The 16546-nt window shown below is 52.4% G+C and overlaps 7 protein-coding genes across 7 annotated transcripts; 4 read left to right on the top strand and 3 right to left on the bottom strand.

The window, feature by feature from the left end:
- Window positions 1–204: 204 nt before the first annotated feature.
- On the bottom strand, window positions 205–2143 carry N7477_006183 (gamma-glutamyltransferase family protein; the record flags this gene model as incomplete). The annotated part of the gene is made up of 4 exons (XM_056967846.1): window positions 205–418; window positions 483–1480; window positions 1537–1886; window positions 1960–2143. The coding sequence occupies 4 exons, from the start codon at window positions 2141–2143 to the stop codon at window positions 205–207; spliced, it is 1746 nt and encodes a 581-aa protein (XP_056822600.1).
- A 699-nt stretch (window positions 2144–2842) lies between these two features.
- On the top strand, window positions 2843–3815 carry N7477_006182 (fumarylacetoacetate hydrolase family protein; the record flags this gene model as incomplete). The annotated part of the gene is made up of 3 exons (XM_056967845.1): window positions 2843–3064; window positions 3233–3335; window positions 3388–3815. Coding segments are annotated over 3 exons (753 nt in total), but the record flags the coding sequence as incomplete, so codon positions are not given.
- A 445-nt stretch (window positions 3816–4260) lies between these two features.
- On the top strand, window positions 4261–5551 carry N7477_006181 (uncharacterized protein; the record flags this gene model as incomplete). Its single annotated transcript, XM_056967844.1, has 2 exons — window positions 4261–4683; window positions 4733–5551. The coding sequence occupies 2 exons, from the start codon at window positions 4261–4263 to the stop codon at window positions 5549–5551; spliced, it is 1242 nt and encodes a 413-aa protein (XP_056822598.1).
- A 79-nt stretch (window positions 5552–5630) lies between these two features.
- N7477_006180 (shikimate dehydrogenase family protein) lies at window positions 5631–6778 on the top strand (the record flags this gene model as incomplete). The annotated part of the gene is made up of 2 exons (XM_056967843.1): window positions 5631–6470; window positions 6524–6778. The coding sequence occupies 2 exons, from the start codon at window positions 5631–5633 to the stop codon at window positions 6776–6778; spliced, it is 1095 nt and encodes a 364-aa protein (XP_056822597.1).
- Window positions 6779–7027: 249 nt separating this feature from the next.
- On the bottom strand, window positions 7028–9253 carry N7477_006179 (putative respiratory complex assembly protein Rmp1; the record flags this gene model as incomplete). The annotated part of the gene is made up of 1 exon (XM_056967842.1): window positions 7028–9253. The coding sequence occupies one exon, from the start codon at window positions 9251–9253 to the stop codon at window positions 7028–7030; it is 2226 nt and encodes a 741-aa protein (XP_056822596.1).
- Window positions 9254–10056: 803 nt separating this feature from the next.
- N7477_006178 (YoaK family protein) lies at window positions 10057–10915 on the top strand (the record flags this gene model as incomplete). The annotated part of the gene is made up of 2 exons (XM_056967841.1): window positions 10057–10252; window positions 10311–10915. The coding sequence occupies 2 exons, from the start codon at window positions 10057–10059 to the stop codon at window positions 10913–10915; spliced, it is 801 nt and encodes a 266-aa protein (XP_056822595.1).
- A 1436-nt stretch (window positions 10916–12351) lies between these two features.
- ireA (bifunctional endoribonuclease/protein kinase IRE1) lies at window positions 12352–15760 on the bottom strand (the record flags this gene model as incomplete). The annotated part of the gene is made up of 2 exons (XM_056967840.1): window positions 12352–14440; window positions 14469–15760. The coding sequence occupies 2 exons, from the start codon at window positions 15758–15760 to the stop codon at window positions 12352–12354; spliced, it is 3381 nt and encodes a 1126-aa protein (XP_056822594.1).
- Window positions 15761–16546: the final 786 nt, after the last annotated feature.

Here is a 16546-nt window from a genome sequence, read left to right as displayed (position 1 = left end):
CTTCCTGGTCTAGAGGGCTCTGGTCTTCATTGTTTCTTTAGAAAATGGCAAATGGGTCATTGTTCCACCTATGCCGATCATCTTAGATCATCAGTGCCAACTATTCCATCATTGAATGAACGGCGATCAATTCCACCTATGCAAGAATCAGGTATTTTCATTTGGTAAACTATGTGACTCTACAGATCGTAGATGCTGGGTCCATTATAGCATGGGGAAAGCTAATCCATCACCTCTGGGGTCACTACCCGCGCTATAAACTTGCTGCCCCTCGTCGTAGTGCAGCCGAATGACCTGGCCGCGACCAAACATGGATCGCTTCCAGCCGGTAAGCACCTCAATCTGATGGCCCAGACGGCGAAGACCTTCTACAGCTTCCTCGCTGATTCCTTCCTCCACGCAAATGGTACGATCGGTGCTCTCCGATGTGGGTGCGGCAATACAGATGCGCGGAGAATCTCAGCGCTGCCTGAGGGTGATACCCGAACGCAAGCATGTTGAGCAGGACTTGGACATGGCCCTGGGGCTGCATGAAGCCACCCATGACACCATAGACAGAGTGAAGAGATCCATCAGCGACATTGGTAATGAGCGCAGGGATGATGGTGTGATAGGGCCGTTTCCGAGGTGCCAATGCATTGGGGTGGTCTGGCTGAAGCGAGAAGTTGGCCCCACGGTTCTGCAGACTGAAGCCACAGCCTGCGGGGATGATAGCCGTTCCGAAGCCGGCGTAATTGCTGTTGATGAAGGATATACCGTTGCCTTCGCGATCAGTCACAGCAAAATAGACGGTATCGCAGTGGTTGTGGGCCGGGCTGCCGCGATCCAAAAGATCAGCCGCGCGCTCGGGGTCGAACAACTTGGCTCGCTCGGCCAAATACTCGCGCGCCAGTAAACCTTGCGAGGGCACTTGCTCCACGTCGGGGTCGGTTACCCACCAGGCAGCATCGGCAAAAGCAATCCGTAGACTCTCAATTACCGCATGAAGATACTCGGCCGAGTTGTGCTGTGCTTCGCTAAACCGCGGAATCTTTTCACTTCTCTCGAGCTCTTCCATAATCCCCAGAGCCATCAGTGCGACGATGCCCTGACCATTTGGCGGGTGCTCCCAAATCTCGACACCGTGATTAGGACCATCTGTACCCGCTCCTTGCTTCGACGCGATATCTTGGCCGGTGAATCTCAAGGAGATAGCATCGACCTCCTGAGTGCCAACCTCGGCGTGGTAGGCCAGGTCATCCAATGCCATATAACCACCCAGGTCATTGATTACCTTGACGATCTCCTGAGCAATTCGACCTTGGTAGAAACCCTTCTTTCCCTCCGCGGCAAGAGTGCGGAATGTCTTTGCCAGCGTAGGATTCTTCATAATCTCCCCCGGGCGGGGGCTACGTACACCATCCTTCGCCAAGGGGTCTTTCTTGAGCATCTCACGAAAGTTGGGAGATGCGTTGCGAATGTCATTTTCAGCCTCATGCCACTATGCAATGGTTAGCACGTGGTAGACTTGATTCCTTTCCAAGTAGAGCTACGTACTCCATGGGACGAAAGTTCCGACACTGGGAATCCCTCCTCACCCAGCTCAATGGCTGGCTGTAGAATCTGCTCCATCGACAACTTACCGCTACCAAATTTCTCCACGGTGTCGATCCAGCCCGCGGCTGCGCCAGGTGTGGTCGAGGCCAAGGCGCTCAACATCGGTATACTCCCTTGCTCGCCAGGGGCGATCTTCAAGTCTTTGCGCACCTGCTCCAGGCTTGCAGCACCTGGGTATCGACCAGATCCGTTCAGTGCGTGGACTTTCTTCGTCTTCGAGTTGTAAAACAGGCAGAACATGTCTCCTCCGATTCCAGTGGAGCATGGCTCCGTCATATTCATCGCAGCAGCTATTATCGACGAATATTGTAAGCTTTGTTTGTTCTTTCCTTGATCCATAACATCGAGTGTCTTAAGACATACCGACGGCCACGGCTGCATCTGCTGCGTTTCCGCCTTGGCTCAGAATTCGCTGGCCTGCTGCGGCGGCCAGGGACTGAGTGCATGATACGATGCCATTTCGACTGTGAACAGTGCTTCGTCGACTGGCGAAGGGGGCCAGTTCCGCGTCGGATCTGGCGTAGACAGCTTTGGCGTTGAGCGGCATCTTGTGTTCTGTAGTTGTAGGTCGGTTATGAGTCAGGCGTGCCCTTTTAATACACGCCAATCTCACTATCACCGAAACGAGCGGCTGAGCACCTTCTAAAAAGGGAAAAAGAGGGGTGGAAGACCCCGCCGTTGGAGAAGTTGGGGTTGACGGTTTATCTTATCACGAGCTGACGGAGAAAACGACGAGTTCCCCAATGGAGGAGGTGGGGGGGGGGGGTCCAAATGTGATTTGAGAAAAGGCAGTGCGATGAATTCGTGGATCAACTTCCTCATGGCTTGTTGTGTCACTATATATATATACCTCGGGACTTTGGGCTCAATGAAGACACCCGTGTACAATATGTAGCAACATCCCTGACCCAGTGTTTTCGGGCTTGGTATAGTCTGGTCTGTATCATTATCCCTACATAAACAATGCCTCCGAGGGGCGTACATATGTAATGCACAATTCTCGTATGATTCTTGCTGTTAAAATTCATCTCCCAGTGAAGTCGTAACACGCGTTGAGGCTCTCGGTCCAAGCAGCCGAACCTCGGAGACACCCCCCGAATAGCAGAATTGATCGTGCTTGGAGTAGATGGCTTGATGAGCTCTGAATTAATTATGTATCAAATGAAGTATCTATATCAAAGATTCTCAAGATTCCAAATAATCAATCCCGGCTTTCTGCTTTGCCCATTGCAACCTGGGGATAGCTCTTGTGAAGAGATGGGTAAAAATACAAGCGGGACCCGCCGGTCTTTTCTCCGCATCGCCGGAGCTCGTCCGACACCTGGACTGTCCAGCATTTCGCATTTCTCACCTCCCCTTCCACTCCACGCCCAGCTATACGCTCAACCATCTCACGGCCTCGCCCACTATGGCCTCAATTCGTGCTAATTGCCGCAAAATTATGTGTATCGGCCGTAACTATGCGTGCGTACCTCCCCCCCGCGCTCCCGTCAACTCTCAATGCTAATGCGAACATGACTCGATAGCGATCACATCACAGAGCTGAACAACACGAAGCCCAAGCAGCCCTTTTTCTTCCTCAAGCCCCCCCTCCTCCATTCTCGTCCCCGGCGCTGGTCCCGTCCTCCGCCCCAAGGGCGTCAGCGTGCACTACGAAGTCGAATTGGGTCTGGTCATTGGCAAGACCGTGCGCGACCTTGACCCCCAGGATGAACAGGGTGCATTGGATGCCATCCAGAGTGAGTCGGACTCCCCTAATTGAAACCAGGCACCACTAACGCTTCTCTCCAGGCTACATCCTTGCTATCGACATGACCGGCCGCAACGTGCAGGACGAAGCCAAGAAGAAGGGTCTTCCATGGTCTATCGCCAAGGGTTTCGACACCTTCCTGCCCATCTCCCAGGAGATTGCCAAATCGCGAATTCCTAACCCCCACGATGCCTTTCTGCGTCTCCATGTTGGAAAGAATGAGCGACAAGCGGACTCGACAAGTCTGATGCTGTACCGGATTCCCCAGCAGCTGGCGCATATTTCTCGGATTATGACACTGGAGAAGGGTGATATTGTGCTGACGGGAACACCTAAGGGAGTTGGCCAGGTCCATGCAGGAGATGTCATGCGAGCCACTATCGAGGTGGGTGGCAAGGAGATTGAGGAAGGACGCATTGAGGTAGAAGTCCAAGACCGAGAGGGCCCGTATGAGTTCAAGGAGACTTAGTTGTATCTGTGTAGAGCGCCGACAGCATGTACAGCGAGTCCCATACTTCCGATACCTATCCCTGATACCAAACCAGTCCAGCTACTCGATACAGTATGAATCTATATCCTATGCGCTTGCCAAGTTGCCTTCAGTGTTGACCTCGGTACCTACTAGCTAGCTTCGCGATCCCTCGATCACTCAGTGTTTCGATGTCTCCACACAATCACCGCTGGCTAAGGCTTTTGCCGAATAGCAAATCAAACTGCGCGATAAGACGATCCGCGCGCCCCACACCGCCCTTCGGCATCTGGGGAAAGATGCACTTTCCCACTCTTCCGATTTCTTTAAACCGTCGCCTTTCCTCGACGGCGATTGCGACTGCCACTCGACCTCCCCCTACTCTCTACTCTCTACCGTCTCTTCAACTTCGCGCCATGGCTCTCACCCCCTAGTACTTTTCATCATGCTAGACTGCCATTCCCGCGCGCGCGACACCAAGACCACCTCGCCCCCTCAATCAAATGATTTCTCCATCATGCATCCTCCAGCCGCTGCACCTCGAACCTTCAGGCCCGATGCGTCACTCGTCTTAGTTGGCATTAGGGGTTGTGGCAAGCGCTCGCTAGGATTCGTCGCGGCCACAGCCCTTAAACGACGGTTTATCACTGAAGACCATTACTTCAAGGAAATCACGGGCATGGCACGATCGGAATATCTCAAGCTCCATGGGAGCCAGAAATTTCAACTTCGCGATATCGAGGTCCTCAAACTCATGCTCGACAATCACCAATCTGGGTGTGTGATTGAGTGTGGGCTGGGAAGTCTTACGCGACCCGTGCAAGATCACTTGCGACGCTATTCCACCACGAACCCGGTAGTCCATATTGTCCGTGACATCGATCGGATTCAACAACTTCTTGGGTCTCGAAGACCAGGCAGTACGTCTTCTGCGGGACGGGGATCCCCTCCACCGCACATGCTCCAACTTCGAATTCTACAACGTCGAGGACCGCACTCGCATCATATCGGATGACGGAAGTCCCGATCCGCGATCCGCTGCGTATTCTTTCAAATTACAGGAGGTCAAGGAGGATCTCACCCGATTTGTTCGATTCATCACTGGGGTTGATGTCAATTATTCAAGCTACGACTCACCATTCGTCCTGCTGGAAACACCTCCCGAGCTTCGTTCCTTCACACATGCCATCCTCGTCCGCTCCTCTGATATGATTGACGACAACGTCAGTTTACCGGAATTAGAATCTGGCGGCGATGCCATTGAACTTTGCGTCGACCGTTGGGGGCCCGACATGGCCAATGTGATCAGCAAGCAGGTGTCGCAATTGCGCCGCAATGCGCGAACTCCCGTGATCCTTTCAATCGACACATCAACATCTGGAATCAGTGAGCAGGATCAACTTGCGTCTTACTTCAATATTCTCGAGCATGGTCTTCGTCTCGCAGTGGAATATTTGGTTGTGGATCTTGGCAAGAACGAATCTGAACTGGCCAATATTATTCGCGCCCGGGGTAAGACCAAGATCATCGGCCAGCATATCTTTGAATCATCCTCAAACGTGAAATGGGAAGATGAAAGTGCTGTTGCCCTCTACCATGAAGCAGAGACGCTTGGATGCCAACTGGTTCGCCTCCTCCGAGTAGCAACCAACCGCGAGGAGAACGCGACAGTTGTCGAGTTTGCCAACAAAATCCGGTCGCTCTCGGGAGAGAGCCCCCCCACTGATCGCATATAATATCGGTCGCCTTGGGCGGACATCACAAGTGTTCAATTCAATTTTGACTGGGGTCACACACCCTGCCATCACCCGAAAGATGGAGAACGAGCGGGACCCCCAAATTATGTCGCGAGACGCTGTGCGAGCACTTTTCCAGAGCTACGTGCTTGATCCGTTGAAGTTCTGCATCCTTGGAGCCAGTGTGGCCTACAGTTTGTCTCCTGCCATGCATAATGCGGCCTTCCAACATTGCGGTATGAGCCACGTTTATAGGATACCCGAGACTCCCTCGCTGGCAGTGTTGGATGACTTGCGCCAGGATCCGAATTTTGGAGGGTCCAGTGTCGTCCAGCCGTGGCGAGTGGAAGTCTATCACAAACTTGCAGCCAAAAGTCGGCACGCTGAAGCTATTGGCGCAATCAACACAATTATGCCGTTGCGAGGACATCCAGATGGCACAATGTTTACTCTCCAGGAGCAGGCTAGTCGACGCAACCAGGCAGGCCCGGTGCTCGGCTGGTACGGAGAGAACACGGACTGGGTGGGTATCATGACCTGTGTGACTCGCCATCTGTCGCCTCGCAATGCGATTAGTGCAAAGACCACCGGTCTCGTCATTGGAGCTGGCGGTATGGCCCGGTCTGCCATATACGCAATGCTTCGTCTGGGCTGTCGAAAAATCTTTATCTACAACCGAACCCTTTCACGGGCGGAAGAAGTTGCCAGGCACTTCAACTCGTGGGCATCTTCTCAAGTTGCCTCGGCAGAGGTTGTCCGAGTCTTGAGGTCGACCCAGGATGATTGGCCTGACGATGCCAATCCACCTAGTCTCATTGCATCATGTGTGCCTGCCGACCCAGACCGTAACGAGCCCCCCGCGAACTTTGAGATGCCCCTGCAGTGGCTAGGAAGTCCAACTGGAGGAGTGGTGTTAGAGGTCAGTCTTTTCAAAATCTAGCTTTCTCCCTGCCACGCTAACCTAGCTCACAGCTGGCTTATAAGCCTCTCGACACTCCTCTTCTACAGCAGATGCGTCGTATCCGGAGTGATACCGGACGGTCGTGGGTTCTATCGGATGGTTTGGAAAACGTGATTGAACAGGGAATTGCTCAATTCGAATTGATGACCGGCCGCAAAGCCCCTCGAAGACTGATGGCCCTGGAGGTCTTGCGTCACTATGAGGGTGACAGTGGACGATTTGACGAAAAGACGATTCAAGATCGACTGGACGGCGTTTGCTCGTAGCACTCGAGATTAAGAAGGAAGGCATTTCTTTGGAGTTCAACTAGATTCGGGGGATCCTAGGAGTTTGGGCTAAATGGAATCTACTACATTCATATTGTCGAGGACCAAAATAAGATACTGGTCAAGAGACCGATTGTTGATTCAAAATAATAATATTCCAGAAGGCTTGCTCATGCAAAAACGCCTCGCCAATATATGCGTAATGTACAAATATTATACAGAAGAGGGGTGGGGAGCACGAAAGAGATTCTAGAGAGCTTCCGCGGTCTCGAATTTTGCTTTGTGAATTTTGAACGCCATTTTGCATGCGGCGTTGTAGAATGCATGGAATGTATCTTCGACGGACTCTTGGGGCTGATTGGGTTCAAGCCTCGAGGTGGCGTCCGGAAGCTCCATATTCAAAAATAGCTCCGTCGTTCGAGCAGCAAGGAATGGCCCGCTCTCGTAAAAGCGATAGGACAACAGCCTGCCATCAAAGTCATACGATTGAGTCATTGCTCCCTCAATGTCGCTGAGCGGGGGCAACAAGTACTCGGCAGTGATGTGGTCGTTCGAAATCGGGTCGCCCGACAATTGAAGATCGCCGGGGACCGAAATCTGACAGAAAGGAGGCAGAGGCACGGGCCCAAGGGAGGAGTTTCTTGAGTCAAACACGCCCTGTAAAGACTCCGTGATGCTTTTCACAAGGAGTTCGTAATGTGATGATCCAGTCAGGGTCTCATTCGAGACCTTGCGGCCGACGGTGTGGGTAAAGCGCAAGTCCAGGCCATTCTCCGGCAAAAGATAGTCGACGCTGTTGGTGCTCAAGACGGATTTCACACTTTGCACCTTGATTGTGTCTTCTACTCCGGCCATTTCTGCCACGTTGACGAGAATCTCGACGTCTAATGGGGGGATAGTATCTGCGAAGTGAGCAGACGGAGTCAAGCGAATGTCGTATTTCCGAGCGGCTTCCTTGGACTGAAGAGGAAGTGACTCTAGGAAAGGCGCGATTCGAGGAATCTCTGTCGTAAAAGTTCGAGGAAGGGACAGCGCGCCCAATTGCGGGGCAGTCAGGACACTTTCCTCGAATGAAGCTTTTCGAGCAAAAAGACATCTTCCAGCGGCAGCGGTCACGGATTCATGCACATGAGAGCCGGCTTGTGATTGAGCCTTTGTGGGAAGGCCAGTGCGTAGAAGCTTTAATAAAGCATTCGAGAGCCTGGACTGGTGGGAATCAAAAATAGGACTGGATGGTGCTGCCTCCGCACTCTGAGTACTAGACATGGCCCAGCGGAACCATGACAACTGACTGTCGAACCAAGAGACGTTTTCCCCAGGGTTTATATGGTACACGCTCGCCTGTTCGGACGCTGGTAGGTAAGAGGAGAAGGGGAACTGAACGGGCTTGTTTTCGTAGATAGCCAGATTGAGAGTCCTCCGAGCCTCGTCCGCACCGCGCTCGTTCTCCGCAAGGTAAAGAATTTTAGTCGGCACACGAGACGACCCTTTTTCAAGGGCAACTCCATAGGTCTTCCCCACCCATTCTAGGAATTCTGAGCCGAAAACCCGAGCCGAGGTCGCCTTGTCCACCTCGATATCAACATCATGATCGCGAATCCTAGCGGTGGCGTCAAGAATGACCTCACGGATGGATTCACAAGAATTCTTCTTTCCGGTGATTCTGACGAGACCCAAGGAGCTCGTGATGTCAATGCTTGATCCGTGAAGGCTGGCCACTTCGTCAAAGGAAAAGTGCTCTGCATTCAATAGCAACACAGCGGACGCCGATGGCAACCTAAGATCCAGCTGACCCACTTCATTCACAATCGATAGTTGCCAGCAGTTTCGTAGAATCTTCTCTGCCATCAGCGACTTCCCTTTCAAATCCCGGGATGTCGCAACGCGATCAGTGACGTCGTCTCGTGTCTCTTCCGGCATTGCGTGTAAAAACAACGATGTCCCTGGTCTCCATTTTCCAGCGCTCTCATCGGTACTGGACAACTTGCTTCGGGACTCGACGATGTAGTCGGATAGTTGATTGTAGGTGAACGATGTCACGAGCTTTGATCGCAAATTTTCCCATTCAACGGGGGTTAACGGATCATTGGGCCGGTGTGTACCCCGAAAAGTTTCAAAAGCATGATTAACCGCACTGGCTGTCAGATCCGACGCCTCTTCGTCGAGAGCATCCAACATCGAGCTCAGTGTCATCTGCTCTACATCCTCGACCGCATCATTCCGTTTTCTCTGTCTATTTCGGACATTTCCTCGAGGCAAATCCGATACCACCACAATCTCGCCTGGTTTCCCTAGGGAGTCGACTTCGAGCAGATGTTTTTGACCTTCTCGTGTCTGCCACTGACGTCTCGGAGTCCGGCCGAGGTGTGGAGGGGTATCATGGGAGCTTTGGAACCGGAGAGAGATTGGACGAAAGATCGATGGGGATGATTGAGAGCGCCAAAGCGCAAGGGCGCTCTGTGGATGGCGTCGCATGGTCGACTTGGCGCAACATGTAAAGACGCCGGAGATTGACTTCGGAGATGTCGGCAAGCGCTAGTCCTAAAGGAGGCGTGCTTTTGTGGCCTGGAAAGTCAGGCTAGACACGAAATTTGCCGCTACGAATTTACTACATCCACTACTTGCAAGTGTATTACCTGCCTTTCCTGCACGACCTGCATTTCTGTTTACTCGCGTTGCACAGGACCGTGACTTTATATGCGTCTCACCGTAACGTCGTATCGTGGTATTTCTCCCCATCGCGTTGGCACCGACACCCATGGGCCTTGCTGGGACATAGACTTAAATCCAAGTGACAACAGAGGCGAGTAGCTAACGTGATGCCAGACAAACAATCTGCATAGATTTAACCCTGCAGACGACTGTGGAGTGATGGCGAATTAGGTATTCCCTTTGGCGCAGTTTAAGACTCAGCTCCATCTGTTGATCGCCCTTGAAAGGTGACAACAGGTGGCAGTCCTGCTGTCTAGCGATGCTAGCACTGTTGGTTGCGTCTTCTAAGCCAGGAATTTGGTGGCCATATGTAGTAGACTGAGAAAGTCCTGGATTATTCTACATTGCTCACCAGCACACGACCTAATGAAGGACGATGCATCGAAGTGGAGTCGAAATGCGGGTAAAATTGTGTTGGCCTCGGGCATCTCTCCATGGTCGTGCTACTTTCCCCGACGTCTTCTCATTTCCCTAATTTGCCTTTACCTCCCCTGGACACGGCACACTGGACACAGCCCTTGGCCGTTGACCTCTGGGTTTTGTTCAACAGCGCGAGCCTCGCATAGATGGAGAAAACCACGCAGCCCGATCTCGAGGCGAGACAACCGCCGGAGAAGCCCCAGTCCACCCTCACGAGGGGTTGGATGCAGAACGTGGACACCACCAACGCGGACTTGGTTTGTCTGTTACTTTGTTTCCTGACCGGCCTGTGTGACAGCAGCGCCTATAATGCCTGGTCTTGCTTCCTAGGCATGCAAACTGGTATGATTCACGGTGCTGCCTGATACTCGCTTCCCCGTACTGATCGATGCGTGAACAGGAAACACCATCTTCCTCGGCCTCGGTGCGTCCAATCAGCCTAGCAGCAAGCCCTGGGGCTGGCTGAAGTCGCTCATCTCCATCACCTTCTTTTTCACCGGCGCCATGATCTTCTCCACCATTATGCGGCGCGTGGGGGCTCTTCGTCGCGGCACCCTCTTCGCGTCCTTTCTTGTGCAGACCATTCTGATCATAATCGCCGTGGCTTTGATTCAGGCCGACTTGATCCCTCACACCTCAAAGGACTCCTCTTTGGATGGAGGCCCCCTCTTCCTGGAGTTGATCCCCATCGCTTTGCTCGCATTCCAGTCTGCGGGCGCTATGACTTGCAGCCGGTCGCTTGGTTTCAACGAGATTCCCACTGTGGTTCTCACCAGTGTATATTTCGATATTGCCTCCGACCCAAAGATCACAGACAAGCCCACCACCAACGTCAAGCGCAACCGTCGTATCGGAGGTGTGGTGTCGCTGCTGGTGGGTGCCATCGCAGGCGGCTGGTTGAGCCGTAGCAGCGGTGGCATGATGTCCGCACTCTGGATGGCTGCGGGACTAAAGTTCGTTGCGGCATGCGGCTGGCTGTTCTGGAAGGGTGCGGAGCCAAAATAGACTCAGGTAGACCGAGCCACTTTCAGCACCTGGTGGTACGGTCAGTGCACTTGCTACGGGGTTTCAAGATTACACATCTTGTATAGAGCGGTCGAGGGCAACGAGGCCATTGCCCATTTGCTCGGGGGACATGACTCGACCATTGCATATAGACACGAAAGAGCACTAATATGAGGAATTTCTAATACCTTTTCGTATCAAGGTCATGATGCTACTCCTAACGATTCATATTCTTAGGTTCCTATATTTCCCTCTACCGAGCCAAACAGACCTGAAGCTGCTCAACATTTGAGAACATGGAGGTCCAGGATGTATTTTCGCAGACGGCGAGGGTATTTTGGATCTGGTGGATTCTATTGCTGATGGCTTCCGAGTCGGGTTCGAGCTCAAGAAGAGCTGAAAGAACATCCCGCGCCACTTGGAGCTGACCAGTTTTGATAAGCTAGCGAGGAGATTCCGGAAGCATAGATTTCAACATCAAGGCCACAGTACTTAAGACAATGGGAGCAAGTGGGAACCGCCGCGATACGAAGTTGTCCTTCACATAATAAAAGCCAAGATCAACCCATAGAGCCGGGGTCACACCGGCGCCAACAAAAATGCCATCTGTCACGACGTTCGAACTTCGCTTGTGTGCTGGTGAAATTTCTGACTGCCAAACTGGCACAGTAGCGACATATCCACCTGTCCCTAGACCAAGGGCTAGTCTTGCCGCGATGAATTGAGCAAAATCGAAGGAAGTTGCCATCAGAACAGGAATTATAATAGTGATGAAGTTGGTCCAAGGGATGACCCTCCTTCGTCCCAGAAGATCCCCTAGATAGACACGGGCGATTGAGGGAGAGGGTTATGAACCGTGAGTCAACATATGCTGTTAGTAAAAGCCCATCCGAACTATCGCAGGCCGAAGATTTGATTGACATCGGAGAGGAATAAAACAAAGGTCGTTGAGTGTGATCGGTACTATCGGGTACAATGGATTTTGAACATGGTCGCTTCCACGGACACTTAATTTTTGATACGTTTGTACCAGCCTTGTGTGCAACGGTCACGATGAAACCATCGGAGATGAACGAAATTCCAATCTAGGAATGATAAAACCACTGATGGAGTCTATTCAAACCAAGCTTTCAGAGCGAATATAGAAGAGTGCCTTTGGCCAATTTATGCAAGCGTCTTACGCAAATAATCAAAAAAAAAATGAACTGAAACGATCTGCTGCGACAATAGCTGCCCGGCCTCTAGCTCTTTGGGCCACAGGTAAATACATCTTCAAGGTTGGCAATGATCCATTCAGTGAACGTCGATGGGCAGAGATGTCGAGTAGAACAGCGTCTTTGTTACCCGCTATATTACACACAGCTAGGAGAAAGGTCTGGATATTGAATTTTGAGATCGGTCTTAAATTGTTGCATTTCTATGAACATTGACCTCGACTACTCCGGCAGAGTGAAGTAACGCCGGAACCGGTCAATCTGTGACAATTTCAATTCTGTGATGACCCAGTGGCAGCTCATCAACAGACTAGGGAAGCGAACCGTCCAGAAGTTAAGATAACCCTCTGGTAGGCCTCCAATATGTGCTTTGAGGTACTCCGGCATGTCGTTGTAGTGGTTGCGCTTGTTGCGAAGGGCACGTAGGAGATCCAGCATGCGCGAGCCGGTGTACTTGCGCTGCTTACCCAGATTATCCTTGAAATCCCGAGGGAGCAAGCGCAAAAAGTCCATCTCCGGCCCCATCACATTGTGAGCCACAGACTCTAAGCAAAGCAATGCGTCCGACGGTGGATCGCGAGTTTCAAACTCGAAATGATCGGAGACATCGCAAAGGAAGCTGAGTCGGTCTGACGGCGGCCAGAAGAAAGGGTGCATCAGAACGGTGCTTGCATCGGGTCGCCGGCGTGGGTCAAGAGACAACATGGAGCGGATAAGATCATCAGCCTCAAAGGCATAGTCACCCAACCGATCCAACTCCTCCAGGTTGAAGTGTCCTTTCACAATATTGGCCTCGCGCATGAACTTGCCATTCTTGTCGAACGGATGACTCCCACGGGTCAAAACGTAGTAAAACACACAGCCCAAGGAGAAGATATCAATGGCTCGAGTGGCACGGCGATTGGTCTGCGGGTCCACAACAGCGGGCTCCGAGGACTCCGTATGTTGCGATACGAGACTCAGAGGGCCGGTATCATCATCGACCAACAGCTCAGGGGCACGCCAGCCAGAGGTGCCGGCAGCGTGAGCGGTTGTGGCACGGAAAGAGCTCTGGTTGTCCTCGAGTTTCTTGCACAGGCCAAAGTCAGATATAAGCAGTCGCAGAGCCTGCGACGTGGTACGACCACGGGGCATGGCCACCAGAATATTTTGGGGCTTCAGATCCCGATGGACGATCTTGAGGGAATGTAGATATCGAACACCTTGTGTGATCTGACGGAGTACGTCGGGCAAGTCCAAGCCGCCCTGAACAAGCTCTGGGAACTGGATCGGTCGCTCCGTGACATCCTGCAGAGAAGCCGGACATAGCTCCAAACCGATATACAAGAAACCGGCCGCTTGCTCACGGCAGAAGTAACGAATGACATTGTTGTGGTCATCACTTTCCTGAAGTAGTCCGACCTCGTGAGAGGCGATATCGTAGAATTCCATAAGCATACGCTTGACCGCCACATGCCGACCGTCAAATGAGCCACGAAAAACGACAGTGCCATGACTGCCATGACCAAGCACGGTATCGGTAAAGACTTCCAAACGTCCGATCCGAATGACCCCGTCCATTTCCGTAATTTCATTCGACACAGTGCGGGTGAGCTGGATATCGGGTTCCAGACGAGTCTGTGGGGCTAGGCGATTTACTTGTTCCACGACCTGGTCGGCTTGATCGGTCGTATCACCCTCCAAGCCAGGCTTTCTGCGACGTCTGTGATTCTTTCCACCCCGAGTTCCACGTTTGCGATTCTTCTTGCCTGACGTTTTATCGATTTCTTGTTCGTCCACATCCCCGTCTTCAAATTGGACTCGAGGGGTTGAGCTTCTTGCAGGAACACTGCTATCTCGGGAGGGTCGGGGAGTAGCATCACTATCAGGGGAATCAGGCAATTTGACGTCCACAGTCACATCAGAGACCGGGCGAGTTGGAGTCGTTGCTCGCTTGAAATCCGGCGTTCCCCCGACAATCGGGGTGGCTGGTGTCGACATGGATCCCTTACCATTGGAGTTGATGATATTTTTGATATCAAGCTTTTGCTTTGCAAGGTCTCGAATATGGTGCGAGTTGAAATAAATGAACGTGGCAATGAAGAGCAATATCATAGTGACAATGATGTCCAATGCATTGTCCCAGCTCTTGCGAATTATTGTGCTACGTCGCAAAGCTGGTGGAAGAGCCAGCTCAGAGGGACTGCGAAGAATCTCCCGTGGAGTGTCGTTGGAAAGCTCGGTCGTGGAGGAGCCAGTGAGTCGAGGAATTGGCGGGACGATTCGTGGACCATTCAATGAGTGCACACCAGCCAGTGCATCTCGCTGCTGGCTTGGGGTCAGGCTCATTAGAGACTGACCCCGGCGGAAAGAAATCCTTATCATATACCGGAGCCATGTGAGCAGTACCAGTGACGAGAGGGTATGTCTCTTCAGACAATGCATACCATCCACCAGCATTGGTGGAGTCAATAAACACACGCATGTCGCGCTCGTCCAAAGGACCGTAGTCAGGATCCGGAGGCTGCAGCGGCTGCGACAGCAGAACCAGCGGTGTCGAGGCATCCGGTGCGTCTTTGTTGGCCGGTCGAATGACATCGAAAACACGCGCAACAGGCGATGAGAAACGTTGCGTATAGCGAGGGCGGTCCATGCGAGAATGGTCAAATCCCAAGACAATTCCATCATGCATACTGTAGACATGGCTCTGATCCATCGTACGGACATACTGGCTCTGGAGGTCCATATCACGGTTGTTGGGCGTCCACTCCGAGTACTTCAAAGTACATATTGGGTCGCCAGTCTCGGTGTTTTGTATGGCTACGGCATATTCGACTCGACCAAGCACCAATGTACCAGACGTTGTTTCGCACTCCTCCGAGTCCAAATCTTGACCGTCCACCTTCCGACATTCTTGACCGGTTGTGAATGGTCCGCGGGAGCTGAAGACCCGCAGGATACTTCCAGTGCGAGCATCAATTGTGTAAAGTGTGGTTTCTTTTCGGGCGGTATAGGTGACAGCGGGACTGGTGCCAGAATAGGGTGTTTCATCCACCAATTGCTTGACGGTCAGGCCAAGCTTCTGTAGTCCAGCATCCTGCCCAGGGCTGTAGATGTAGAGGCTGCCATCCTGGCTGGGCTCTACAATCCACAAGAAGTCATCTTCCGGTTCAGTATCATCGAAACTGGTTCGGTTCGCTCGATGGTAGATGCTTTCCACCAAGGGACTGCTGGGAACCTCAAGGGCCCAACGAGCAGCGCCGGTTTTTCGGTCTCGGGCGTGAATGGTTCCGTCGACGGTCGCCAATAGCACAAAGTCCTCGACCTCCCAGTCCTGCAGGGACCGCGCGTGAAGCTGCGAAGCCAGGCCAGCAGCAGTGCTGCTTGCCTGGACAGGAGGGGCTCGAACGGCGCGGCCGGAGCCCGCCAGAGCCAGAGTTGCCAGGGCGCTCGCATCGTTAGTTTTCACGATGGGCTTAGCCACGGGGGCTGTGTGTAGTATGGAGGAATCTGCTCCGGCTACGGGCACGGAGCTTCGAGAGGTCGAAGAGTCATGATCTGAGAGCTGCTGCGGAGCCACCAGGAAAGGGAGTAGGAGGAGGGCGACGCTGGCGGGGAGGGTCGATCGGGCGCCCGGCAGCCGCCACCGCATCGTGGGAACGTCAGCACAGAGAAGCGAAAGTGCTTTAGCGATCGGACGAAATCAAGATTATGCGCTGACGAGTGAAGGTTGAACGGAGTGAACGGATGGAAGGTTGAAGAATGAACGAATGTGGAGCGAGGCGAGAATCCGGGTAGCGGATCATCCCCCACTTTGTCGTATGGGATATTTGGGCAAACTAGACAAGCGAGAATAGAATGGAACAAAGATGGAGGATGGAAAGGGGATGAAAATAAAGGATGGATAGAAGGATTGAAGATTGTGTGTAATACACGTGTACAGTACAGTCTTAGACCAGCCACCCTTGTAATTGCGTACGCGCCATCAAGGGAGTTGGCCCCCCCTTTCCCCTGCTTCATCTGTCACCTCCAAATATTCCGTAATACCAGGCTAGACCACTCTTGTCGATGCATTCCCACCGGGCCTGTTTCGTATACTCGGGGGCCTTAAATGTACAAATATATTGCCGCCTAAACGACCCGCAAGAATTACTCGGGCAACAACACCATCATATCAGGTACTGACAAATCCGGAGGAAAACGAGTCCAATGGTTTCAGGCTAATCAAAAGAAAAAGAAAGGTCTCCGAGACGCCGCAGAACCCCACGCCGTGACCGGGATAATGCTCCGGCTGAGAACAAAAAAACGAAAAGCGAGATAAATACAATGAAGCCAGAAATAGGCACACATCTTCGGCAAAGGGGATTTATAAGAACAGAAAGGTGGGCCCACTGGGTTCCAGAATGGACGAAAGAAGGGAGTATTAAAATAAAGAAGA

This window comes from Penicillium maclennaniae, assembly GCF_028827695.1.
Source record: "Penicillium maclennaniae strain IBT 15551 chromosome Unknown utg000005l:1.0-2652337.0:1.0-2654196.0, whole genome shotgun sequence".
In the NCBI taxonomy this organism is placed as follows: Eukaryota; Fungi; Ascomycota; class Eurotiomycetes; order Eurotiales; family Aspergillaceae; genus Penicillium; species Penicillium maclennaniae.
This window is presented reverse-complemented; position numbering and strand designations above follow the sequence as displayed.